Below are 27,682 nucleotides of genomic sequence, written 5' to 3'. Positions count from 1 at the left end.
AGAATATAAAAATAATAATAAATAATAATAAAAAAATAGGATATGATACAAAATTCAAACAGACAAAAAAAAGGCTAATCTAATTCACTTTAAATTTCTTCGATAACGAAATCAATTTAAGGGCTTTTGTATTTTTAATCATTTTCCAAGATTTGATTTAATTAAATTATTAAGCCAATTAGAAAATGTAGCTTTTACTTTCATGAATCGACATTTATGTAGTAAAAAAAATTGGCTTGGCGCATAATAATGTTGACAAACAATAGCTAGCTAGCTAATAGTCATGCTTTTTTTATTTTTTTATTCTATTATTATTTTTATTTATTTATATATATATATTTTTTGCTAATAGTCATGCTACATGTTCTAGAACATTCTCCATGACGGCGTTGCTCTCGGCCAATCAGAGCGTTCTATTAGCTAGCTAGCTATTTTGTTTTGTTTTGTTTTGTTTGTTTTTAATAAACAATACTGTCTTTCACAAAACATGTAGAGGAAAGAAAACTAAAGCAAATACAAATAGAATATAAAATGATAATAAATAATAATAATAATAAAAATAGGATAAGATACAAAATTCAAACAGACAGAAAAAGGCTATTCTAATTCACTTTAAATTTCTGCAATAACAAAATCAATTTAAGGGTTTTTGTATTTTTCATAATTTTCCAAGATTTAATTTAATTAAATTATTAGAAAATGTAGGCCTTACTTTCATGAAACGACATTTATGTAGTAAAAAAAAATTGGCTTGGCGCATAATAATGTTGACAAACAATAGCTAGCGAGCTAATAGAATGTTCTAGAACATTCTCCATGACGGCGCTCCTCTCAGCCAATCAGAGCGCTCCTTTAGCGAGCTAGCGAATAATCATGCTACATGTTCTAGAACATTCTCCATAAACAGCATTCCTCTCAGCCAATCAGAGCGCTCTGTTTTCTAATTGTCACGCTACGTGTTCTAGAACATTCTACTGTCTCTCACGTTCTGCATTCAGGTCCGCACTTTGTCGCCGTCAACAACAAGAACGAGATCATAGTGACGGACTTCCACAACCACTCGGTGAAGGTAAGGACGACTACTTTTTAACTAAATCAGCCGTTTTAGACGCCTTTCTATTTATTTACTGTGAGACAAGTTTGCTAAAAAAAAAAGTATCGAAGCGGCCGAGACCGTGTACGACAAATACATGTTCTAGAATATTCTCCATTATATCGCTTTATCATTGTCCTCATAAACCTCGCTATTGTGCACCAAACATGTGTCCATTTCTGTCTTTTTCGTGAAATAAACATACATTTAACATAAACATGCTAGCATTCAGGCTTATATACATGCTAGCATCCAGGCTATAATATAAACATAGACATCTTATAAGGGTACGCAGCATGGAGCGCTACTGCCTACTGGCGCTGACGAGACGCGGGGCCGCCATCTTGGAGTGGTGATCTGCTCCACTCAGTGCAATTCATTTGGCAGGAGCAATGAACTCTGTGCATTTAATTCATCTTACCTCACTGAATACCACTGATTTTCACACGCTTTTTTTTGGTCATACGTGTAGCTATGATAAAGGACACATGTTTTATTATTCATAGTTTGCTTAACAGTAATAGAATATTATTATATGCTATAAGTGACCAGACGTCCGAGATCAAAACTGGGAATATAATCCCACAGAAGGGGGAACAAAAACGGTCAGCTATTTTTAAATTGAAGAAACAATATGATTAGGTTATATATGTGTACAGCTCCACTAATGGACATTGAAGTGTTACTTTCAAAGGCTAAATTAAAGTATTGCTAGAAACATAATTTTATATGGGACTTTATTGTATTATATGTATAGTACATGTTCCAAAAAGAAAAAAGCATAAAACACCAGCAGAATTAGAGATATTACAAGTCAAAGTGATGAAACTTAGTGTTACGCTCATGACTTGGTGTAACTAAACATTACCTTATAAGATGAAGGCCATTGCATTTTATTGATATTTAAAATGTATTCAATGTTTATAAATTTATATTTAAATATACTAAATGTAAAACAGGGAATAAATATTCAAAATAAGATCATTAAATGAAATCTAGTTTGGTTACGCCATCATGAGCGCAACCCAATGTTGTAAAAGTTTCAACTACAATTCTAAATAAGATGTCAAAAGCAAACTGAAATCAAACACACACAGCTTAAAGATTGATCAATGCCTATTTAAATTTAGTAATACATAAATATGATGATTTATCAAAATATAAAAGAAATATACCTGAACAGAACGCTCATGATGGTTACACCAAAAAGTAACGCCATGAATTGCGTTTTTCCAAGTTTTTGGGGCATTTTTATGCTATTTCCAAGCATCTCCTTTTTATTATCGTTGATTTTAAATGGTCAAACTAATGCATTTTATATACGCATGCCCTAGTAAACAAAAAAAAAGTCTTGTTTATTTTGATTGTTACAGTTTGAAGTACATTTGTGCAGGTGGGTGCGAATGTAGCCATTACCAGAGCTGTACACATACCTGTATACATGCCTATATCCTACATAAACAATGTATGAATACATTAGATATCTATATATCGAGGGATGTCCAATAATGGCTTTTTTGCCGATATTCCGATATTGTCCAACTCTCAATTACCGATACCGATATATACAGTCGTGGAATTAACACGGTATTATGCCTAATTTGGACAACGAGGTATGGTGAAGATAAGGTACTTTTTTTTTTTTTTTAATTAATAAAATAAGATAAATATATTTAAAAAAAAAATTTGAATAAAAAAAGAAAGTAAAACAATATAAAAACAGTTACATAGAAACTAGTAATTAATAAAAATGAGTACAATTAATGTAAAAGGTTAGTACTATTAGTGGAGCAGCAGCACGCACAATCATGTGTGCTTACGGACTGTATCCCTTGCAGACTGTATTGATATATATTGATATATAATGTAGGAAGCAGAATATTAATAACAGAAAGAAACAACCCTTTTGTGTGAATGAGTGTAAATGGGGGAGGGAGGTTTTTTGGCTTGGTGCACTAATTGTAAGTGTATCTTGTGTTTTTTATGTCGATTTAATAAATAAATAAATAAAATTAAATACAAATTTTAAAAAACGATACCGATAATTTCTGATATTACATTTTAAAGCATTTATCGGCCGTTAATATCGGACATCTCTATATATATCTTAGGGACCTATAGACTGTATCGCTGTTGCTGCAGCAGCAGCAGAGTTTATTCTGTCTTGACACTTTGTATTGATATTTTCTATTACATTCTTCCCTTAAATGATAATGTTTACGGTGATTGTTTTATATGTATTTTTTATGTATGTTGCTTTGGATAAAAGCGTCTGCCAAATACTTCAACATAAACATATATAAACACCTGAAAGTCTTTATATCAAATACTTCAACATAAACATATATGAACACCTGAAAGTCTTTATATCAAATACTTCAACATAAACATATTTGAACACCTGAAAGTCTTTATATCAAATACTTCAACATAAACATATATGAACACCTGAAAGTCTTTATATCAAATACTTCAACATAAACATATATGAACACCTGAAAGTCTTTATATCAAATACTTCAACATAAACATATATAAACTCCTGAAAGTCTTTATATCAAATACTTCAACATAAACATATATGAACACCTGAAAGTCTTTATATCAAATACTTCAACATAAACATATATGAACACCTGAAAGTCTTTATATCAAATACTTCAACATAAACATATATGAACACCTGAAAGTCTTTATATCAAATACTTCAACATAAACACATATAAACACCTGAAAGTCTTTATATCAAATACTTCAACATAAACATATATAAACACCTGAAAGTCTTTATATCAAATACTTCAACATAAACATATATGAACACCTGAAAGTCTTTATATCAAATACTTCAACATAAACATATATAAACACCTGAAAGTCTTTATATCAAATACTTCAACATAAACATATATGAACACCTGAAAGTCTTTATATCAAATACTTCAACATAAACACATATAAACACCTGAAAGTCTTTATATCAAATACTTCAACATAAACACATATAAACACCTGAAAGTCTTTATATCAAATACTTCAACATAAACATATATAAACACCTGAAAGTCTTTATACCAAATACTTCAACATAAACATATATGAACACCTGAAAGTCTTTATATCAAATACTTCAACATAAACACATATAAACACCTGAAAGTCTTTGTATCAAATACTTCAACATAAACATATATAAACACCTGAAAGTCTTTATATCAAATACTTCAACATAAACATATATGAACACCTGAAAGTCTTTATATCAAATACTTCAACATAAACATATATGAACACCTGAAAGTCTTTATATCAAATACTTCAACATAAACATATATGAACACCTGAAAGTCTTTATATCAAATACTTCAACATAAACATATATGAACACCTGAAAGTCTTTATATCAAATACTTCAACATAAACATATATGAACACCTGAAAGTCTTTATATCAAATACTTCAACATAAACATATATGAACACCTGAAAGTCTTTATATTAAATACTTCAACATAAACATATATAAACACCTGAAAGTCTTTATATCAAATACTTCAACATAAACATATATAAACACCTGAAAGTCTTTATATCAAATACTTCAACATAAACATATATAAACACCTGAAAGTCTTTATATCAAATACTTCAACATAAACATATATGAACACCTGAAAGTCTTTATATCAAATACTTCAACATAAACATATATGAACACCTGAAAGTCTTTATATCAAATACTTCAACATAAACATATATGAACACCTGAAAGTCTTTATATCAAATACTTCAACATAAACATATATGAACACCTGAAAGTCTTTATATTAAATACTTCAACATAAACATATATAAACACCTGAAAGTCTTTATATCAAATACTTCAACATAAACACATATAAACACCTGAAAGTCTTTATATCAAATACTTCAACATAAACACATATAAACACCTGAAAGTCTTTATATCAGCTAAAACCACCAATCTGTTTCACTGGATTCAGAATAAAACCAAATTCTGTCTTACCCAACAATGTTAGTATTTGAATATTGTTACTTGAAGACTTATTCCTGGTTACAATTATACTGTTAAGAAAGTATTGTCTTATATTTTGCCTAAAATGAGAATGCATCATAATCAGGGGCGGCTGGTGAATTTAGTTTTAGGTGGGGCTGAAAGTTTGTAAAGCAAACCCCTGTAGGGGGGTCATCCTCCCCCAGAAGAGTTCTTTGGGATTTTCTCATACAAATGAAGCATTCTGGTGCATTCTGACAAAATAGAACATTTCATAGGTTTAAATGTAATTAATTTCATTGACAAGCAATTATATTATGGTCATACTCTTGTTTGCTAGCGGCGACAATTTCAGTACTATTGAAGATCTTTGCTCCTTCTCAACTCTGTGCTAATATTCTTTTCACAAAATACAACCAATAGTACGTTAATGTTAAATCTTACTTGTGAAAAGTAATCCCCCGATTCCTGTTTTCAACAGTCCGCTCATTTGAGCGGGAAAACGCTGAACACCATTTTTGTTTTCTACCTGTCAACTGTCGGTTTAGGCTGCTCGCCGGCTCCTCGTCACCACTTCAAGATGGCGGCCCAATTTCTCGCGTCACAGCAGCCAGTGCTGCGTCTACTTATAAGATGTCTATGAATATACATGCTAGCATCCAGGCTGATAAACATGCTAGCATTCAGGCTGATAAACATGCTAGCATTCGGGCTACCATGCGGGCAGGGCGAATGTCCCGGCGGTGTTGCCGTAGCATCATAGCGGCATTACCAGTGATAATAATGTTAGTAAAAATACTACAAAAATAGGTATGTTTATGTTGCAAGGTGTACAGCGCCGACGGAGAGTTCCTGTTCAAGTTCGGCTCTCACGGCGAAGGAAATGGACAATTCAACGCCCCCACGGGAGTGGCGGTGGACGCCAACGGAAACATCATCGTGGCCGACTGGGGAAACAGCAGAATACAAGTACTGTCATACCGCAATACTACCAAGTACTCTCTTACTGCAATACTACCAAGTACTGTCATACTGCAATACTACCAAGTACTGTCATACTGCAATACTACCAAGTACTCTCATACTGCAATACTACCAAGTACTCTCATACTGCAATACTACCAAGTACTCTCATACTGCAATACTACCAAGTACTTTCTTACTGCAATACTACCAAGTACTGTCATACTGCAATACTACCAAGTACTGTCATACTGCAATACTACCAAGTACTGGCATACTGCAATACTACCAAGTACTGTCATACTGCAATACTACCACTAGCTTTTTCTTTGGTTTCATATACTGCATATATTTATCAATATGATTAGGTACTGTACTTGTTAGTATATTGCTAATTGCTCACCAATCATTGTGTACACAGTGTATATCTGCTACTTTGCAGTACTTAGTGTGTACATTTCTTCCATGTACTGGGTAAACTATGCAGTATTATTACTACAGGTAGTAGTTTAGTATAGAACAGAATAGAAAGTACTTTATTAATATCTGGGGGAGATTCAGCACCACAGTTCGCTCACAATAGACAATAAACACTTAGGTATTTATTACATGTGAATAACATAAATACAGTCTATTATACAGCTTTATTCACATGTGAATAATATAAATACAGTATTATTCACATGTTAATAATATAAATACAGTCTATTATACAGCTTTATTCACATGTGAATAATATAAATACAGTATTATACAGCATTATTCACATGTTAATAATATAAATACAGTCTATTATACAGCATTATTCACATGTGAATAATATAAATACAGTATTATACAGCATTATTCACATGTGAATAATATAAATACAGTATACATTTACAGTACATGTACAGTCAAAAGAAAGCACACGTACAGTGCAGTTCCTGGGTAAGTGAACTATTAAACTACATTTCTGTAGTTTAATAGTAATTTATTTACCTACTATATGGAATATGTTACTACATTGTAGTAGTTTATTAGTATGTACATATGTTTACATATGTTCTAGCTATTGACGAATAAACTACATTATAGACTTTGAATTGTACTCACATTGTTTATTAAATAAGGAACAAGTATAATTTAGCCAAAACTAGTCAAGTAATCCTTCCTTTAACGCTGTTAATTGGTTCTGGACATGCCTGCGATTAACACATTTTTTGCAAATATGAATTATTAATTTTGGATATATTTTCATAGTTTGAAAAGAAAAAAAAAGTTTTACAGCAGGAGTGTCCAAATTTTTTCCACTGGGAAAAAAAAGAAGAAAATAAATATATATATATATATATGAAAAATGTTCAATGCTTTGTTTTTTCATTTTCAAAACCAATGCAATACATAGATTCTATTTAACCCTCAGTCATACAAAAATAAAAAATAAGCCATATATATATTTGTATTATATTAAAGAGGTCAATAATTCATAACAACATTGATTCATTATTATTTTTTGAACAATGACGGTTTAAAAAAATCCCACTTAAATTCCTGGGTATAGAAAAGGGCCCCACTCATAGTTTAAAAAATAACTATTTTTTTAATGTTTTTTTTATTACATCCCCTTTTTGCCAAATACAACTTTTTTGTTAGTAGTTTAATAGTATGTAGATATGTTTACATATGTTCTAGCTATTGATGAATAAACTACATTGTAGACTTTGAATTGTACTCACATTGTTTACTATAAATAAGGAACACGTATAATTTAGCAAAAATAGTAAAGTAATCCCTCCTTTAGCGCTGGCATGTCCAGAACCAATTAACAGCGATAAACACATTTTTTGCAAAGTATGAATTTTTAATTTTGGATATATTTTCATAGTTTGAGCAGAAAAAAAATGTTTTACAGCAGGAGTGTCCAAACTTTTTCCACTCACTGACAAATGAAAGCATGCAGGGGCCATTTTGATGTTTATTTTCAAAACCGTTACAATATAAAGATTATTTTTAACCCTCAGTCATAAAAAATGTTGAACAATAAGTCATATATTATTATTTGTATTATTCAATGCTTAAATCTCCAGATCAACTTATCTGTCAATATAACAAAGATTTTTTTTTTTTTTAATAGTTCATGCCCTTTTGTCAAAACCTTGGTTTTATGGTAAAAACACAAAATATGCAATATTTTACCTCAAAGTTGAATATTTGATGTGAATTAATTGAAGTTGTAAATATGTCAATAATTCATAACATTGATTTTAATTCATTATTCTTTTTTGAGCAATTTAAAACATTTTTGGAGGATACAAGAAGACCCCACTGATAAGTTTTTAAAATAAGTCATAAATATATATTGTTTTACTTTGATCAACTTCAGATCTATCTGTCAATTATAAGTTTGTATTATTTTGTGGGTTTTGTTTACATGCACTTTTAGCTTGTTTTTTTTACTGTCAAACACACACAATATGCAATATTTCCCCCAAAAGTATTGCAAAGTGGAATATTTGATTGAAGCTTTGAATTGCTCAATAATCCATAACGTTAATTTTGATTCATTATTATTTGCATAATGACAGTTTTAAAGTCAAAAACAGCCTACATAGCAGCTTTGTGTTATTAGTCAACTTTTGCACCTTTTCTTGTTACATTTCACCTGTTTGCTTTTACATCCCAGTAAACAAAGTAAAGACTTTATAAACAAGTTGTGACAACGTTAACGACACATCAGCTGCTGCAAAACATCCAATAGTTTTCTCCTTCGCTGTTTACTTTTAGTGTGGGGACAAGCGTCTCCAATATTGTCCACACCTGTCTCCATCTATTGTCCACACCTGTCTCCATCTATTGTCCACACCTGTCTCCATCTAAACACTTTAACCGTCAGGCATGCATTATTGCATTAGATTTGAAAAAGATAAATATCAAAATGGTGTAACTGAGGTGTGTGTTTGTGTGTCAGGTGTTTGACAGCACAGGTTCCTTCCTGTCTTACATCAACACTTCAGCGGACCCTCTGTACGGCCCACAAGGTCTCGCCCTCACGTCGGACGGTAACGTGGCCGTGGCCGACTCCGGCAACCACTGCTTCAAGGTGTACAGATACCTGCAGTAGCCACACCCCGCTGCAGGGTGGCGCCCTTGCACCAGCGTGTGCGTGAAGGACATCTTTTCATCTTCTCCTCTCCCTCCAGGATTTAACCTTTCTGCCTTTGCTCCTCCATCTTGCTGCGTCAGCGTTTGTCAGACTCCTCCGTCATGTTTCTGAAGTACCGCCATCTCGTACCACCTGCAGGCCAACTTGTGGAATGACATCATTTGCCAAACACAGATAAGCCCCGCCCCCTCATGCCGGAATGTTGTCAAATATTCTATATAAGTTTAGTTTGAAAAAGTAATATATATATATATAAATATCAATGTGAATATTTATCATTTAATTGTGATTCTTCAGGAAGTCAACAACAGCTAATGACACCAAACATGTGGGAGGAGCTTGTGTAGCCAAAACATGACCTTCTCTGCTTTAATATTAAAGTGGTAAACTCTTAAGTGGAGTTTCTTTACACAGCACACTAACTTAGGTGTTGCCATAGAAACCAAGGAACTAATTAATTGGAAAAAAATATTTTAAGGAGCTATTTATTTATAAATATATATTTGCCAATGCTAACGTTTGCATGAAAAACACGTTAACTGTTAGCGTGTTAGCATTTGTTACTTACCAAGTTCTATGGCTAAGGTGTACAACTAGAAATTAGCTTAAAAAAAAAAAGGTAGCACGCTAATGTTAGCATTAAAAAGGGTATTGTGTGCCGTACCAAGTTATGTGACTATAAGTGTAAAAAATAGCTCAAAAAAAGTTAGTATGTTAACAACACAGTAACGTTGGCATTTTAACAACATACTAATGTTAGCATGTTAACAACATACTAATGTTAACATGTTAACATACTAATGTTAACATACTAATGTTAGCATGTTAAAAACATACTAATGTTAACATACCAACGTTAGCATGTTAACATTAGTATTAGTATGTTAACACTAATGTTAACATTAGTATTAGTATGTTAACAACATACTAATGTTAGTATGTTGTTAGTATGTTGTTAGCATGTTAACAACACACTAACGTTAGCATGTGTCTTTTACCAAGTTGCAAAATTAGCTAAATAAAGGAGCATTTTGACATCTTTTTAAAATATATTTATTAAATGTCACGTTGGTAAAGTAGCGAGACTTCCCTGATAAAACAAACATATATTTACAAGTGTAGAGTCTGCATGGCACCAACAGCTGCTCACGTTACACAAAGCTTCACATTAAGCTCAAATGGACAAAGTGAACAGTCAAATTAAAATGGTTGACAAAAGAGTAAGAAGTTCAAAGATTGTCCAGGTAAAAAGTGCAGACCAAGGTGCCCCTGCTGGTCCCGGGTGGAACAAAAAGAAGAAGAAATAGGACATCAGAACAAGGAAATGTTCCAGAGGAGAAAAACAAACTTGATAAGGCAAACTGCTTTCTGATTGGTAGACAAAGATTTCAGGGCGGGGCAAGTTAATTTGGTAGAAAACCTCTCACAATATAACTAATGTGTGTCAGACATTCCAGGACTGTCTAACTACATTTACAGTACAACCTCCATTTACAAACCCCTTTTTTTGCTAACTTTGATTTGAACAAACTATCATGGAGCCCACTCTCTTTGCCTCCGGTCTCTTCTTGCATGCCACAAACTATCATGGAGCCCACTCTCTTTGCCTCCGGTCTCTTCTTGCATGCCACAAACTATCATGGAGCCCACTCTCTTTGCCTCCGGTCTCTTCTTGCATGCCACAAACTATCATAGAGCCCACTCTCTTTGCCTCCGGTCTCTTCTTGCATGCCACAAACTATCATAGAGCCCACTCTCTTTGCCTCCGGTCTCTTCTTGCATGCCACAAACATTCTGGCAATATGCTGAACATTTTTGACAGCAACAAAAAGACTTTTGAGTACGCACACTGTCACTTCAGTTTGCCCTTGTTTTAATACTAGTTTACCTAACTAAAAGATTGATATATGTAAATATATATACACTTATGTATGTGTATATATGTAAATATATGTTTGTGTGTATATATATATATATATATATATACATATGTGTATGTATTTATATAAATACACACACACACGTATATGTGTATATATGGTTAGAGTGTCTGCCCTGAGATGGGTAGGTTGTGAGTTCAAACCCTGGCTGAGTCATACCAAAGACTATAAAAATGGGAGCCATTACCTCCCTGCTTGGCACTCAGCATCAAGGGTTGGAATTGGGGGTTAAATCACCATAAATGATTCCCGGGCGCTGCTCACTGCTCCCCTCACCTCCCAGGGGGTGATCAAGGGTGATGGGTCAAATGCAGAGAATAATTTCGCCACACCTAGTGTGTGTGTGTGACAATCATTGGTACTTTAACCTTATATATGTACCGTATTTTTTCACAGTTTGGCCGCTCCAGTGCGACTTAAATATGTTTTCTTCCTTCTTTATTATGCATTTTCGGCAGGTGCGACTTATACTCCGAAAAATACGGTATGTATAAATCAGTGTGCATTTTCCACACTAAAATATGGACTTTAGATGGGGCTGGAACCAATTATTCATGTTTACATTGTTTCTTATGCTTCATCAGTTCGTAATTCAAGCCCATTGGGGGTGTCATCTGAACCAATGAAGTTTGTAAAAGGAGGTACTACTATATGTTGTAAAACAGTGGTTCTTTAAGTTTGTAAAAGGAGGTACTACTATATGTTGTAAAACAGTGGTTCTTTAAGTTTGTAAAAGGAGGTACTACTATATGTTGTAAAACAGTGGTTCTTTAAGTTTGTAAAAGGAGGTACTACTATATGTTGTAAAACAGTGGTTCTTTAAGTTTGTAAAAGGAGGTACTACTATATGTTGTAAAACAGTGGTTCTTAACCTTGTTGGAGGTACCGAACCCCACCAGTTTTTATATGCGCATTCACCCAACCCTTCTTTAGTGACAAATATATATCTTCTTTTTTCAAATTCAAGACAAAGTTATGTTTTTTTTTCCGCAGTGCACAAAATGAAGCGTGCATGAAGTCACAACAAATGACACACCTGCCTGACTTCTGCTGTTGCTGTATCCATAATACGCCCATAGGGAGAAGTTTTTATTTACACGATGAGTCGGGTGTGTCTCGCCCTCCGCGGCGGAGGCTCCACCGAACCCCTGAGGCCGACTAACCAAACCCCTGGGGTTCGATCGAACCCAGGTTAAGAACCACTGTTCTAAAAGATATCTTCTGAACCCCAAGCACCTTTGGTAGTCGTCCTCCCTGGAGTCTAACACGCACTACCAGACTTTACAGCTCTGTGGTCATCCACCTGTTCTAAAGGGTCTCCTTGACACCCCTTTGAGCGGTCAGGTGAGTAGGGAGACCCTCTTGTTCTCGTCAGTTATGGTGAAGCTACCGCAAGCTAAGAACTGGCACTGGACTAAGAAATCTGAGAAACTTGTAGAAGTTTGTGTGCAGGTGGTGCTCTTACCTTAGTAGTAATGGCAGATCTGCAGCCGGCTGTTGGGGTCGTACTTCCCCGGGCTGAAGAAGGGGGAGACGGGCTGGTCGAAGCAGGTGTTGAACAAGAACAGTTTCTTCATGGTGACGGCGTCGTAGAAGCTCAGGCGTCCGTTGTCGTAGTCCAGGTAGACGCCCACGCGGGGCGAGTTCCAGTAGTCGGCCACCGGGATGCGGCCGTCCTCGCCGTTGGCGTAGAGGCGGTCCTGCAGGCACAGGCTCCAGTAGCCGGCGGAGGGTGTGAGCGTCACAAAGCCCTTCCTGTTGCTGTCCTCGGTGGTGACGCCCAGGTACCACACGCCCTTGTCGCGCACGTCCACCTCCCAGTAGTGCTGCCCGCTGCAGTAATGCGCCGTGGCCAGCACGCCGCAGAAGCGTGTGAAGCGCTCCGGCAGGTCGGGATCATGGTAGGGCACCAGCGCCTCCTCCACCTTGGTGTCAAAGTCCGAGATGGTCAGGTTGGGGTGCGCCGTGTTGGGGTCCAGCGTCAGGTTCTGGGGCACTAAGCACAGACGGGTTATTGGTGGTGATGACAGAGGAGAACTTAGGAAGACTGAAGTGGTGCAGAATGCTGGACTTTGGGGGAGGGGGGTGACAAGAGCCTCCTGTGAGAATGACATCAGTCAATGTTTATTTATATAGCCCTAAATCACAAGTGTCTCAAATGGCTGCACAAGCCACAACAACATCCCACATAAGGGCAAGGAAAAACTCACAACCCAGTGGGATGTCAATATGAATGACTATGAGAAACCTTGGAGAGGACCGCAGATGTGGGTGACCCCCCCACCCCCTCTAGGGGAGACCGGATGCAGTGGACGTCGAGTGGGTCTAGCATAATATTGTGAAAGTCCAGTCCATAGTGGATCTAGCATAATAGTGTGAGAGTCCAGTCCATAGTGGATCTAACATAATAGTGTGAAAGTCCAGTCCATAGTGGATCTAACATAATAGTGTGAGAGTCCAGTCCATAGTGGATCTAACATAATAGTGTGAGAGTCCAGTCCATAGTGGATCTACCATAATAGTGTGAGAGTCCAGTCCATAGTGGGTCTAGCATAATAGTGTGAAAGTCCAGTCCATAGTGGATCTAACATAATAGTGAAAGTCCAGTCCATAGTGGATCTAACATAATAGTGAGAGTCCAGTCCATAGTGGATCTAACATAATAGTGTGAGAGTCCAGTCCATAGTGGATCTAACATAATAGTGTGAGAGTCCAGTCCATAGTGGATCTAACATAATATTGTGAGAGTCCAGTCCATAGTGGATCTAACATAATAGTGAGAGTCCAGTCCATAGTGGATCTAACATAATAGTGAGAGTCCAGTCCATAGTGGATCTAACATAATAGTGAGTGTCCAGTCCATAGTGGATCTAACATAATAGTGAGAGTCCAGTCCATAGTGGATCTAACATAATAGTGTGAGAGTCCAGTCCATAGTGGATCTAACATAATAGTGTGAGAGTCCAGTCCATAGTGGATCTAACATAATAGTGAGTGTCCAGTCCATAGTGGATCTAACATAATAGTGAGAGTCCAGTCCATAGTGGATCTAACATAATAGTGTGAGAGTCCAGTCCATAGTGGATCTAACATAATAGTGTGAGAGTCCAGTCCATAGTGGATCTAACATAATAGTGTGAGAGTCCAGTCCATAGTGGATCTAACATAATAGTGAGTGTCCAGTCCATAGTGGATCTAACATAATAGTGAGAGTCCAGTCCATAGTGGATCTAACATAATAGTGTGAGAGTCCAGTCCATAGTGGATCTAACATAATAGTGTGAGAGTCCAGTCCATAGTGGATCTAACATAATAGTGTGAGAGTCCAGTCCATAGTGGATCTAACATAATAGTGTGAGAGTCCAGTCCATAGTGGATCTAACATAATAGTGAGAGTCCAGTCCATAGTGGGGCCAGCAGGAGACCATCCCGAGCGGAGACGGGTCAGCAGCACAGAGATGTCCCCAACCGATGCACAGGCGAGCGGTCCACCCCGGGTCCCGACTCTGGACAGCCAGCACTTCATCCATGGCCAGAGATATTCTGAAGTGTTCTTTTTTAGTCCATAGTCATGTTTAAAGCAGCTAATATTTTCCAATGTGAACACTTTGGGTCTTGATCTTATGTCCGCTAGTAAACTCTGTTTCACCTTGAAGGCGCTTCAATGTGTATTGGGAGTATACTGTACTCCCTTTTTTTAAACTTATCAGTTTAGAACAATAAGGCTGTATTTCTTTCTGGGCTGTTTTCATACTAAATAAGCTGGGGACGGCGTGCCGCAGTTGGGAGAGTGGCTGTGCCAGCAACCTGAGGGTTCCTGGTTCGATCCCCACCTTCTACCAACCTTGTCATGTCTGTTGTGTCCTTGAGCAAGACACTTCACCCTTGCTCCTGATGGGTTGTGGTTAGGGCCTTGCATGGCAGCTCCCGCCATCATTGTGTGAATGTGTGTGTGAATGGGTGCATGTGGAAATAGTGTCAAAGCGCTTTGAGTACCTTGTAGGTAGAAAAGCGCTATACAAGTATAACCCATTTATCATTTAAGCTGACTCATTCCGTTTGATTTTCAGACCGATTCTGCTATAGCATTGTGAGGGCTGGTCTTCTAAAGCTTTAGTAAAACTTGATAATATTGCATTTCTGTCTTGGTGGTCCTTCTTACTCAACATATGTCATCTGAAAGAACCTGGGATTGACCAGCGTCTTTTATTCCCTGAGAGGAACACTGGTCTGACGCAACACTCCCAAACTAAGGTCCTTTTAGGGTGGGAAGGGTGCTAAGTTAGGTGTGGAATGTGAAGAATGGACTGGACTCTCACTATTATGTTAGATCCGCTATGGACTGGACTTTCACAATATTATGTTAGATCCACTATGGACTGGACTCTCTCACTATTATGTTAGATCCACTATGTACTGGACTCTCACTATTATGTTAGATCCACTATGGACTGGACTCTCACTATTATGTTAGATCCACTATGGACTGGACTTTCACAATATTATGCTAGACCCACTCGACATCCACTGCATCCGGTCTCCCCTAGACGGGGTGGGGGTGGGGGGGGGGGGGGGTACCCACATATGCGGTCCTCTCCAAGGTTTCTCATAGTCATTCACATCAACGTCCCACTGGGTTGTGAGTTTTTCCTTGCCCTAATGTGGGCTCTGTACTTGTGATTTAGGGCTATATAAATAAACATTGATTGATTGATTGATTGAAGAAGTAATGTCAGAGCCTCTTTCACTGCCATGGTCTCACTGGGGAGTCCCCCAGCGAGACCTCGCAGACGGAGCCCAATTGTGAATAAGGATTGTTTGTTAGGGCGAGCGGACCCCTTCCAATTGGTTTGTCTGCTCTAGTTGTCCGTTCTGGTCCTCAGAGACCAGTTGGTTGGTTCCACGTTTTAGATTTTAGAGAACCGTACAAGAGAGAGGCTCTTAGAAAGTGAAGAGGAGACAGGGAGGAGAGATGAGGGACAGGGAGGGGAAGTGTTCTCATACTCACTGGTATGCAGCACGTGCATCATCTTCTTCCACATGATGAGCTGGAACGGTCCTGAGAAGTCCGTGAACTCCGAACAGTTGACCGGCTCCAGATCAGGGAAGGGCTGGCTGTGGACCACCCTGACCAACAAGAGACAACATTACAGCAAACATCATGTGACATCAACATGTTGGAGACACTTATTACTAGTTACATTCTCTTTCTTGCTGGCTCTCAACCGAGGCGTACACTTCCCTTCTCTTGCTTCTTTGTCTTAACCTTTGGAGCCTCTTCTTGCACTGCTCTCCAACATGTAAACTATGGAATTGATCAACTGGCCTCTCGGGTTCGGGTGAACCTGGCGGTTCTTAACGGAACGTTTGTAGCCGGACACACGATGGCAACAATTTCAGGCGCTATGTTCAGTCCAAGACATCTGCCTATTAGGAACATCTGCTGATTGGAGTAAGCGTTGCCCTTAGGGATGATGTTCCAAACCGATTTGGCCGGGTGGTCGATAAGAAAAGAACCGATTACATGGACTCAAATCCCTTTTTGAGAACCGGTTCCCGTTATCGAGGCCACTATAGTAAAGAAAAAGAGTTGGTTCTTTATTCGAATCCCTGGGAACGAATCCCAAATGGGCAATGTTATGCCCATTTGATTGTAGACTCTTACTGACACCTTGTGGCGATATGAAAATACTACGCGTCATTAGTTTGGGCACTTCCGGGTTGGCGACGTCAGTTCAGTTCATGAGACAATTGAGAAGTAGACAGCTCTTACAAGCCTTGGAAAAGATAAGTCTGTAAGTAAACTGTTTAACTTGTTTATGTAACTCAATATTAAGGTGGAAAGTGGTTACATTTAGGGATGTCCGATAATGGCTTTTTGCCGATATCCGATATTGTCCAACTCTTTAATTACTGATACCGATATCAACCGATATATGCAGTCATGGAATTAACACATTATTATGCCTAATTTGGACAACCAGGTATGGTGAAGATAAGGTACTTTTTAAAAGAATTAATAAAATAAGATAAATAAATTAAAAACATTTTCTTGAATAAAAAAGAAAGTAAAACAATATAAAAACAGTTACATAGAAACTAGTAATGAATGAAAATGAGTAAAATGAAGTGTTAAAGGTTAGTACTATTAGTGGAGCAGCAGCACGCACAATCATGTGTGCTTACGGACTGTATCCCTTGCAGACTGTATTGATATATCATGTAGGAAGCACAGACTGTATCCCTTGCAGACTGTATTGATATATATTGATATATAATGTAGGAACCACAATATGAAACAACCCTTTTGTGTGAATGAGTATAAATGGGGGAGGGAGGTTTTTTGGGTTGGTGCACTAATTGTAAGTGTATTGTAAGTGTATCTTGTGTTTTTTATGTTGATTTAATAAAAATTTAAAAAACGATACCGATAATTTCCGATATTACATTTTAACGCATTTATCGGCCGATAATATCGGCCATCTCTAGTTACATTTAATAGTAAGATGTTTATTGAAAAACGATTTTTGTGCACTGTTTCAATGGATGTTTTGAGGACTTCAAATGGCTGCCAGTCGTGTATTTCCACCATCGAAATAGTTTCAACACTCAGAAGTATTTGTTTGATGATAGTACTGTATATTTGTGTGAAGCTAATATTTACATATTGTGTATTACATTTCAGTATGTTAATTGAATCACACAGCTTATACATTTGTCATTGTGTGTATTTCAGTTAAAAAAAACAGTCCAGTGCAAGACAAAAGTAAAGTTAGGAAAAGACAAAGCAAGATCAACAACAATAAAGAGCCTAAATGGATTAATCTGCTTTGGAACTTTATTAGACGTCTTGTATTGTTTGATAGCTGTTTGACTGTGTGTGTAGTTGGTATGTTCCAATAGCAGGAGAAGTGCACTTTTTGGAGAGCTGTATTATTTTCAGTTTTGTGCCCAAACGACTGATTTTATTTAACACTATATTATTATTTATACACCTATAGTGATCACAGAGACAGGTTGTTTTCGTGTTACTGTATATATTTGTTTTTCTGAAAAATCCCACTTAATATACTTCGGGTAACAACAGTCAATATTTATTTATTTTATTTTTTAAGGGGGGTAATAGTCAATTTTTATTTATTTATTTTATTTGAGTTTTTTCTTATAAAATAAAAGTGAGCTTTTGTTAAACCAAATATTGTGTTTTTTTTCCACGTACAACAACCTATCTGGATTCGATAAGAAATCGGTTCGATAAGAGGATTCGATAATGGGCTCGAACTCGATCATTTCTTATCAAACATCATCCCTAGTGGCCCTGATGTCTCCACTCATTCTGAAGATGCTGGCAGTCGTTCATGGTGCTCCAAGGCTGCCACAAATGGGCAGAGCTGCGGGCTCTCAGACTGTAAACATTTTGAACTGAATCGCAAACTAGACAACATCTCTGAGAACCTTTCCGCTCTGCAAGGCGAAATGATGATTAATTTGAGAGGCAAACTACTGGAAGGCCTAACCAAAACAATCCTTCACTACAACTGTGCTCCAAAAGACGCTGTGAAATCACTTCCTTCACGGTCACCTGGCTTGTTTTGACTGCGTTACTACACAGGTGGTAGGATGGACTACAGAGCAGTGCCCCTGGTGGATGACTTGAGTATCGTATGTCGTAAAATGTGCTTATGTTACATGAGGTTTTTCTTGCTGACTGATATGAAATCAGCATCGCTCTTCTCGGTCTTTGTGACATCAAACTAAATTATTTTGTAAATATTTGTTTATGCTAATGCGTCATGGCCAATTATGCAAATTAGACGGACCATCAGGACAAAGTGTCTCCAAACTTATGTTATCATTTGTGAACAAATGAAAGTATTGAGACACTTTGCCACGTAACTCAATGAGAAGGCGTCTCTAGACTTTGGACTAGTGTGATTATTATTCATATTACCATAGGGCAGGTGGACTTTGAGATGAATGAAAGACACTTACTTATTGAAGGTCTCAGCCAGGCTCTGATGGAGGGACAAAAACAAACATTTTGAAATATGAACATCAGGAAATGTTGAACTCAAAACAAAAGTGTGATACTCCTCGTGAGAAATAGACAATCTTTGTGTGTGTTCTTGTATTTCTAGCCTTCTTGAGACATGAAGAAGGAAAAGTATCTTCCATATGAGGAGGTGTGAACAAGTGATGACATAAATCAATAACATTGCATCTAATAGACAATGTTCCATTTGTGGTGACATCCATCAAAATGAGGGATTTTTCACATTGACTGTGTGTCGCTTTTAAAAGTGCTCCCCCCTCTGGTCAACATATGAAATAACAAGTGTGTGTAAAAAAATTGAAATGCACCCCCTTTGGCCAAAAGAAAATAAATATGTAAATAGAGACATACTGTAATAACTTGAAGTAAATAATGAAGATTCAAAACCAATTACAAACAACTAAATGAACTAAAAGCAGTCTTTTTCCTCACAATGTGTCAACTTTTTTCTTATAAAATTGGGAACAATTTCTCATATTCTTTCTGTTTCTGTAATATTGCAATATTTTCTCGTAAAATTATTACTTTTTTAATGTAAAATTATGAAAATGTTATGCAAAATGGCGACATTTGTCATATAAAATTCTGACTTTTATCACAATATTGCCAATTTTTTTTGGTTCTTGTAAAATAGTGACATTTTTTGAGTAAAATGATGACTTTCATCATCATTTTGCCAATAAAAATTTCAGATTATTTTTTATAACATTGCCAACATTTTAAAGTTTTCTTATGAAATTGTGACAAAATGACGACTCTTTTCATAAAATTGCCAAAGATTAAAGCTTTTTCTTGTAAAATTGCGACTGTTATTGAGTAAAATTCCAACTTTTATCATAATATTGCACAAATGTTCCGTTTTTCTTGTAAAATTTGGAAATGCGTTGAGTAAAATTACGACTTATTATAATACTGCCAAAATTCTAAGTTTTTCTTGTGAAATTGTGACCTTTTTCTTGTGGAATTCCAACAAATGTTTCACCACAACCTTCTTTATATGTGCATAGTATGTATCAGTGTTTCCCACACATTCATTTATTTGTGGCGGCCCGCCACGAAAGAATTAAGGCCGCCACACATTTTTTAAATTTATTTTTAAAAATGTATTTATTTATTTATTTTTTTGGTGCCCTGTCAAGCTTCTCAGGCAAATCATATAGTTGATGTAGATGATCATATAGTAGATGTAGATGATCATATAGTAGATGTAGATGATCATATAGTAGATGTAGATGATCATATACTAGATGTAGATGATCATATAGTAGATGTAGATGATCATATAGTAGATGTAGATGATCATATAGTAGATGTAGATGATCATATAGTAGATGTAGATGATCATATAGTAGATGTAGATGATCATATAGTAGATGTAGATGATCATATAGTAGATGTAGATGATCATATAGTAGATGTAGATTCTCTTCAGGTCTCAAGAAGGTAAGAAATACAAGAGTGTGTGTGACCCACCTCAAAGCTGGTCTTGGTGTTGATGTGGTTGAGGATGTCGGCGATGCTCTGAGTGGCGGCGGCCGCCTCCGCCTCTGCCTCCTTGAGGTTGTCCTCCAGGGTGGCCACGGCGGCCACCTCGTCGGCGTCCAGGCTGTCGAGGATGGAGTCTCTCTCGTCCAGCAGGAACTGGACCAGCACGGCCACGTCGGACTGGATCTTGTCCTTCAGTCGCTGATTCTTCACCTGAGGTGAGGGCGGCAACACTTTCATTGCACCAGGAAGGAAACCACTTCCACACCTTTTGACAATCTTGTCCTGATACTGATATTTTGGTCATGCTAGCAAAATGTATTTTGATTCTTTCAAAATAAAGGGAATCACAAAAAAATGTTTAAGATTTTTTGTCAAAATAAAGCCAAACATGTTTCTTATTGCTATTAAATAATAATGTTGTCCTTAAATAAAATAGGGAACATACAAGTTGTATTTGTAGCAAGTAAACAAAGACTTCTAATTAACGTAACATATTGTCATTTATCATTCTATTATTTTGTCTATTATTAATCTACTTGTTAATATTTTATTACTTCTGTTAAAATATAATCACTTATTCTTCTCTTTGATACTTTACAGAAGTTTTGGATGATACCACAAATTCTGCTATTGTCAGAAAGTGTTTTAGTTTTGTCTTATTCTGACGCAGGTTGCCTGTGCTCTTATTTTGGTGACATCATTTCCTGTTTGTCGCGTTTTCCACGTAATTCTTAGTGTAAACGGCCTCGGAAATGTAAGTATACGGCGAATATAGCAGCGTTATTCATGCTCAAATAGCCTATAAAGTGTTAAGTGTGATTGTTGGCAACAATGTTTCTGTTAGTTACCCTTTCTTACCACTAGAGGGCGACATAGACCATGTCTAAATCAACAGTCTCCATTCATTTCTAATTGACTGTTTAAATAGTCCATTAGCGATAATAATAATAGCGATACAGGTGTAAAAGGTTACATTTGAAATAAAAATATGTACATTTAATACATTTTTCGTATAAAAAATATCAACTATTGACATGGATCGCTATAAAATAAATGATGAATAAACACTGATATTGTGCTACAGTTTGTAAAAAAGGTTACATTTGAAATAAAAATATTTACGTTTGATATATTTTTCTTATAATAAATATCAATAACTATCAACAGGGATCGATATAAAACACTGATATCGCGATACAAAAATAAATATAAAAATATTTACATTTTATATATTTTTCTTAATTGTTACATTTGAACTAAAAATATTTACATTTAATATATTTTCCGTATAAAAAAATATCAATAACTAATGACACGGATCGATATAAAACACTGATATCGTGATACAATTTAAAAAAAAGAAAAAGTAAAAATATTTACATTTTATATATTTTTCTTATAAAAATATCAATAACTATCGATATAAAACACTGATATCATGATACGGCTTAAAAAATAAATAAAAGTATTTACATTTAATATATTTTTCTTATAAAAGTATCAATAACTATCGACATGCATCGCTATAAAACACTGATATCTTGATACAGTTTTAAAAAGTTACATTTTAAATAAAAATATTTACATTTAATATATTTCTCGTATAAAAAAATAACTATCGACATGGATCGTTATAAAACACTGATACCGTGATACAGCTTTAAAAAAAGGTTACATTTTAAATAAAAATATTAATTTTTTTTATAAAAAATATCAACTATCGACATGGATCGATATAAATCACAGATTGTGCTACAATTAAAAAAAAAAAGGTTACATTTGAAATAAAAATATTTACGTTTAATATATTTTTCTTATAATAAATATCAATAATTATCAACAGGGATTGATATAAAACACTGATATCACGATACAGCTTTAAAAAAGGTTACATTAGAAATAAAAATACTTACATTTTCATAAAAAATATCAACTATCGACATGGATCGATATAAGACACTGCTATCGTGATACAGTTTTGAAAAATTGTTACATTTCAACTAAAAATGTGTGCATTTAATATATTTTCTGTATAAAAAAATATCAATAACTAATGATCGATACAAAACACTGATATCGCGATACAGGTGTAAAAAAAGGTTACATTTGAAATACAAATATGTACATTTAATACATTTTTCGTATAAAAACTAACCATCGACATGGATCGATATAAAACACTGATATTGTGCTACAGTTTTTTAAAAAAGGTTACATTTGAAATAAAAATATTTACGTTTAATATATTTTTCTTATAATAAATATCAATAACTATCGACAGGAATGGATATAAAACACTGATATCGCGATACAGTTTCCAGCCTATACTGTTGCTGTCCGCCAACACAAACGTACTTGAACATTCTCTTGGTTTTTAGCACTTTAGTGGATCCAAAATGCACAACAAGTGTTTGCATGGTACGATCCATCATCAAGTCAAAGTGTTCTTACCTTGATGTCAGTTTTGGTGCGCTGGTCTGCAGAAAGAACTTGGAGGCACTCAGACTTCTGCCACTTCAGTTCCACCAGCCTCCGCTTCAACTCGGCCTGGAATCAAACCAGGAATCCTTACACTCTCACTAGATGTGCATCATGACAGAGAAAAACAGTCCTGGCAATAAAGACTTCTTCAAAGGACATTTTGCTTTTACATATATAAGCCGCACCGGAAACTGTATCGCGATATCAGTGTTTTATATCGATCCATGTCGTCAGATATTGATATTTTTTTATACGGAAATATAATAAATGTACACATTTTTATTTCAAATGTAACAATTTTTAAAAACTGTATCACGACAGCAGTGTTTTATATGGATCCATGTCCATAGCTGATATTTTTTATAAAAATTTAAATATTTTTTTTTCAAATGTAACCTTATTTTAAGGCTGTATCACGATATCAGTGTTTTATATCGATCATGTCGATAGTTATTGATATTTTTATAAGAAAAAAATATTAAATGTAAATATTTGTATTTCAAATGTAACCTTTTAAAACTCTATCAGTGTTTTATAGCGATGCATGTCGATAGTTAATGATATTTTTATAAGAAAAATATATTAAATGTAAATACTTTAGTCATTTTTAAAACCGTATCATGATATCAGTGTTTTATATCGACAGGTATTGATATTTTTGTAAGAAAAATATATAAAATGTAAACATTTTTGTATATATATTTTTAAAACTGTATCACGATATCTGTGTTTTGTATCAATCCATGTCGATAGTTGATATTTTTTTTTAAATGTAAATATTTTTATTTCAAATGTAACCTTTTTTAAGGCTGTATCACGATATCAGTGTTTTATATATATCCATGTCGATAGTTATTTTTTATGCAAAAAATATACTAAATGTCAATATCTTTATTTGAAATGTAACCTTTTCAAACTGTATCACGATATCAGTGTTTTATAGCGATGCATGTCGATAGTTATTGATATTTTTATAAGAAAAATATATTAATAGTAAATACTTTTATTTGTATTATTTTTCAACTGTATCATGATATCAGTGTTTTATATCGATAGTTATTGATATTTTTGTAAAAAAATATATAAAATGTGAATTTTTTTTTTAACTGTATCACGATATCAGTGTTTTATAGCAATGCATGTCGATTGTTATTGATATTTTTAAAAGAAAAATATATTAAATGTAAATACTTTTATTTTAATTTTTTTAAAACCGTATCATTATATCAGTGTTTTGTATCGATAGGTATTGATATTTTTGTAAGAAAAATATATAAAATGTGAATATTTTTATATTAATTTTTTAAAACTGTATCACGATATCAGTGTTTTATATCGATCCATGTCGATAGTTATTTTTTATACAAAAAATATATTAAATGTAAATATTTTTTTTTCAAATGTAACCTTTAAAAACTATCAGTGTTTTATAGCGATGCATGTCGATTGTTATTGATATTTTTATAAGAAAAATATATTTAATGTAAATACTTATTTTCCTTTTTTTAAAAACCGTATCATGATATCAGTGTTTTATATCGATAGGTATTGATATTTTTGTAAGAAAAATATATAAAATGTGAATATTTTTATATTTATTTTTTTAAACTGTATCACGATATCAGTGTTTTATAGCAATGCATGTCGATTGTTATTGATATTTTTAAAAGAAAAATATATTAAATGTAAATACTTTCATTTTCATTTTTTTAAACCGTATCATTATATCAGTGTTTTGTATAGATAGGTATTGATATTTTTGTAAGAAAAATATATAAAATGTAAATGTTTTTATATTTATTTTTTTAAACTGTATCACGATATCAGTGTTTTATATCGATCCATGTCAATAGTTATTTTTTATACGAAAAATATATTACATGTAAATATTTTTATGTCAAATATAACCTTTTTTTACAACTGTATCGCGATATCAGTGTTTTATATCGATCCATGTTGTTATTGATATTTTTGTATACGGAAAATATATTAAATGTACATATTTTTAGTTCAAATGTAACATTTTTTTAAAAACGGTATCACGATACCAGTGTTTTATATGGATCCAAGTCGATAGTTGATATTTTTTATAAAAATTCAAATATTTTTATTTCAAATGTAACCTTTTTTAAGGCTGTATCACGATATATCAGTGTTTTATATATATCCATGTCGATAGTTATTTTTTATCCAAAAAATATATTAAATGTCAATATCTTTATTTCAAATGTAACCTTTTCAAACGGTATCACGATATCAGTGTTTTATAGCGATGCATGTCGATAGTTATTGATATTTTTATAAAGAAAAATATATTAATAGTATATACTTTTATTTGTATTATTTTTCAACTGTATCATGATATCAGTGTTTTATATTGATAGTTATTGATATTTTTGTAAAAAAATATATAAAATGTGAATATTTTCATATTTATTTTTTTAAACCGTATCACGATATCAGTGTTTTATAGCAATGCATGTCGATTGTTATTGATATTTTTAAAAGAAAAATATATTAAATGTAAATACTTTTATTTTCGTTTTTTTAAAACCGTATCATTATATCAGTGTTTTGTATTGATAGGTATTGATATTTTTGTAAGAAAAATATATAAAATGTAAATGTTTTTATATTTATTTTTTTTAACTGTATCACGATATCAGTGTTTTATATCGATCCATGTCAATAGTTATTTTTTATACGAAAAATATGTTAAATGTAAATATTTTTATGTCAGATATAACCTTTTTTTTACAACTGTATCGCGATATCAGTGTTTTATATCGATCCATGTTGTTAGTTATTGATATTTTTGTATACGGAAAATATATTAAATGTACATATTTTTAGTTCAAATGTAACAATTTTTTAAAAACGGTATCACGATACCAGTGTTTTATATGGATCCATGTCGATAGTTGATATTTTTTATAAAAATTCAAATATTTTTATTTCAAATTTAACCTGTTTTAAGGCTGTATTACGATATCAGTGTTTTATATATATCCATGTCGATAGTTATTTTTTATGCAAAAAATATATTAAATGTCAATATCTTTATTTCAAATGTAACCTTTTCAAACTGTATCACGATATCAGTGTTTTATAGCGATGCATGTCGATAGTTATTGATATTTTTATAAGAAAAATATATTAATAGTAAATACTTTTATTTGTATTATTTTTCAACTGTATCATGATATCAGTGTTTTATATCGATAGTTATTGATATTTTTGTAAAAAAAAAAAAGTAAATATTTTTATATTTATTTTTTTAAACTGTATCACGATATCTGTGTTTTGTATCAATCCATGTCGATAGTTGATATTTTTTTTAAATGTAAATATTTTTTTTGAAATGTAACCTTTTTTAAGGCTGTATCACGATATCAGTGTTTTATATATATCCATGTCAATAGTTATTTTTTATGCAAAAAATATATTAAATGTCAATATCTTTATTTCAAATGGAACCTTTTCAAACTGTATCACGATATCAGTGTTTTATAGCGATGCATGTCGATAGTTATTGATATTTTTATAAGAAAAATATATTAATAGTAAATACTTTTATTTGTATTATTTTTCAACTATCATGATATCAGTGTTTTATATCGATAGTTATAGATATTTTTGTAAAAAAATATATAAAATGTGAATATTTTTATATTTATTTTTTTAAACTGTATCACGATATCAGTGTTTTATATGTCGATAGTTATGGATATTTTTAAAAGAAAAATATATTAAATGTAAATACTTTTATTTTATTTTCTTTTTTTTAAACCGTATCATTATATCAGTGTTTTGTATCGATAGGTATTGATATTTTTGTAAGAAAAATATTGAAAAAGTTTTTATATTTATTTTTTAAAACTGTATCACGATATCAGTGTTTTATATCGATCCATGTCAAAAGTTATTTTTTATACGAAAAATATATTACATGTAAATATTTTCATGTCAAATATAACCTTTTTTTACAACTGTATCGCGATGTCAGTGTTTTATATCGATCCATGTTGTTAGTTATTGATATTTTTGTATACGGAAAATATATTAAATGTACATATTTTTAGTTCAAATGTAACAATTTTTTAAAAACGGTATCACGATACCAGTGTTTTATATGGATCCATGTCGATAGTTGATATTTTTTATAAAAATTCTAATATTTTTATTTCAAATGTAACCTTTTTTAAGGCTGTATTACGATATCAGTGTTTTACATATATCCATGTCGATAGTTATTTTTTATCCAAAAAATATATTAAATGTCAATATCTTTATTTCAAATGTAACCTTTTCAAACTGTATCACGATATCAGTGTTTTATAGCGATGCATGTCGATAGTTATTGATATTTTTATAAGAAAAATATATTAATAGTAAATACTTTTATTTGTATTATTTTTCAACTGTATCGTGATATCAGTGTTTTATATTGATAGTTATTGATATTTTTGTAAAAAAATATATAAAATGTGAATATTTTTATATTT

General features: G+C 33.5%; 2 protein-coding genes across 13 annotated transcripts in view; one reads left to right on the top strand and one right to left on the bottom strand.

Moving 5' to 3' along the window:
• Nucleotides 1-9,702, top strand: part of trim3b (tripartite motif containing 3b) — a 63,192-nt gene extending 53,490 nt beyond the window's left edge. For 3 of the 11 annotated variants that reach the window (XM_062046737.1, XM_062046738.1, XM_062046736.1), the window contains exons 15-18: nt 999-1,069; nt 5,936-6,076; nt 9,021-9,152; nt 9,253-9,697. In XM_062046737.1, coding sequence (XP_061902721.1) covers nt 999-1,069; nt 5,936-6,076; nt 9,021-9,152; nt 9,253-9,393 — 485 coding nt within the window. In that variant the 3' untranslated portion in view covers nt 9,394-9,697. Of the gene's footprint in view, nt 1-998; nt 1,070-5,935; nt 6,077-9,020 lie in introns of all 11 variants that reach the window. The other 8 variants (XM_062046741.1, XM_062046740.1, XM_062046739.1 and 5 more) reach the window with 4 other exon arrangements.
• Nucleotides 9,703-10,259: 557 nt separating this feature from the next.
• Nucleotides 10,260-27,682, bottom strand: part of LOC133650001 (zinc-binding protein A33-like) — a 38,380-nt gene continuing 20,957 nt past the window's right edge. Inside the window, exons 4-9 of one of the 2 annotated variants that reach the window (XM_062046728.1) lie at nt 23,148-23,243; nt 20,682-20,906; nt 19,148-19,170; nt 16,164-16,282; nt 12,621-13,151; nt 10,260-10,487 (exon numbers count right to left, since the gene is read on the bottom strand). In XM_062046728.1, the coding sequence (XP_061902712.1) occupies nt 12,622-13,151; nt 16,164-16,282; nt 19,148-19,170; nt 20,682-20,906; nt 23,148-23,243 (993 nt within the window). In that variant the 3' untranslated portion in view covers nt 10,260-10,487; nt 12,621. The remainder of the gene's footprint in view (nt 10,488-12,620; nt 13,152-16,163; nt 16,283-19,147; nt 19,171-20,681; nt 20,907-23,147; nt 23,244-27,682) is intronic. The other variant, XM_062046729.1, reaches the window with a different exon arrangement.

Source organism: Entelurus aequoreus, linkage group LG05 (genome assembly GCF_033978785.1).
Source record: "Entelurus aequoreus isolate RoL-2023_Sb linkage group LG05, RoL_Eaeq_v1.1, whole genome shotgun sequence".
Taxonomy (NCBI): domain Eukaryota; kingdom Metazoa; phylum Chordata; class Actinopteri; order Syngnathiformes; family Syngnathidae; genus Entelurus; species Entelurus aequoreus.
The sequence above is the reverse complement of the archived record's forward strand: the minus strand, read 5'-3'. Positions and strand labels throughout refer to the sequence as shown.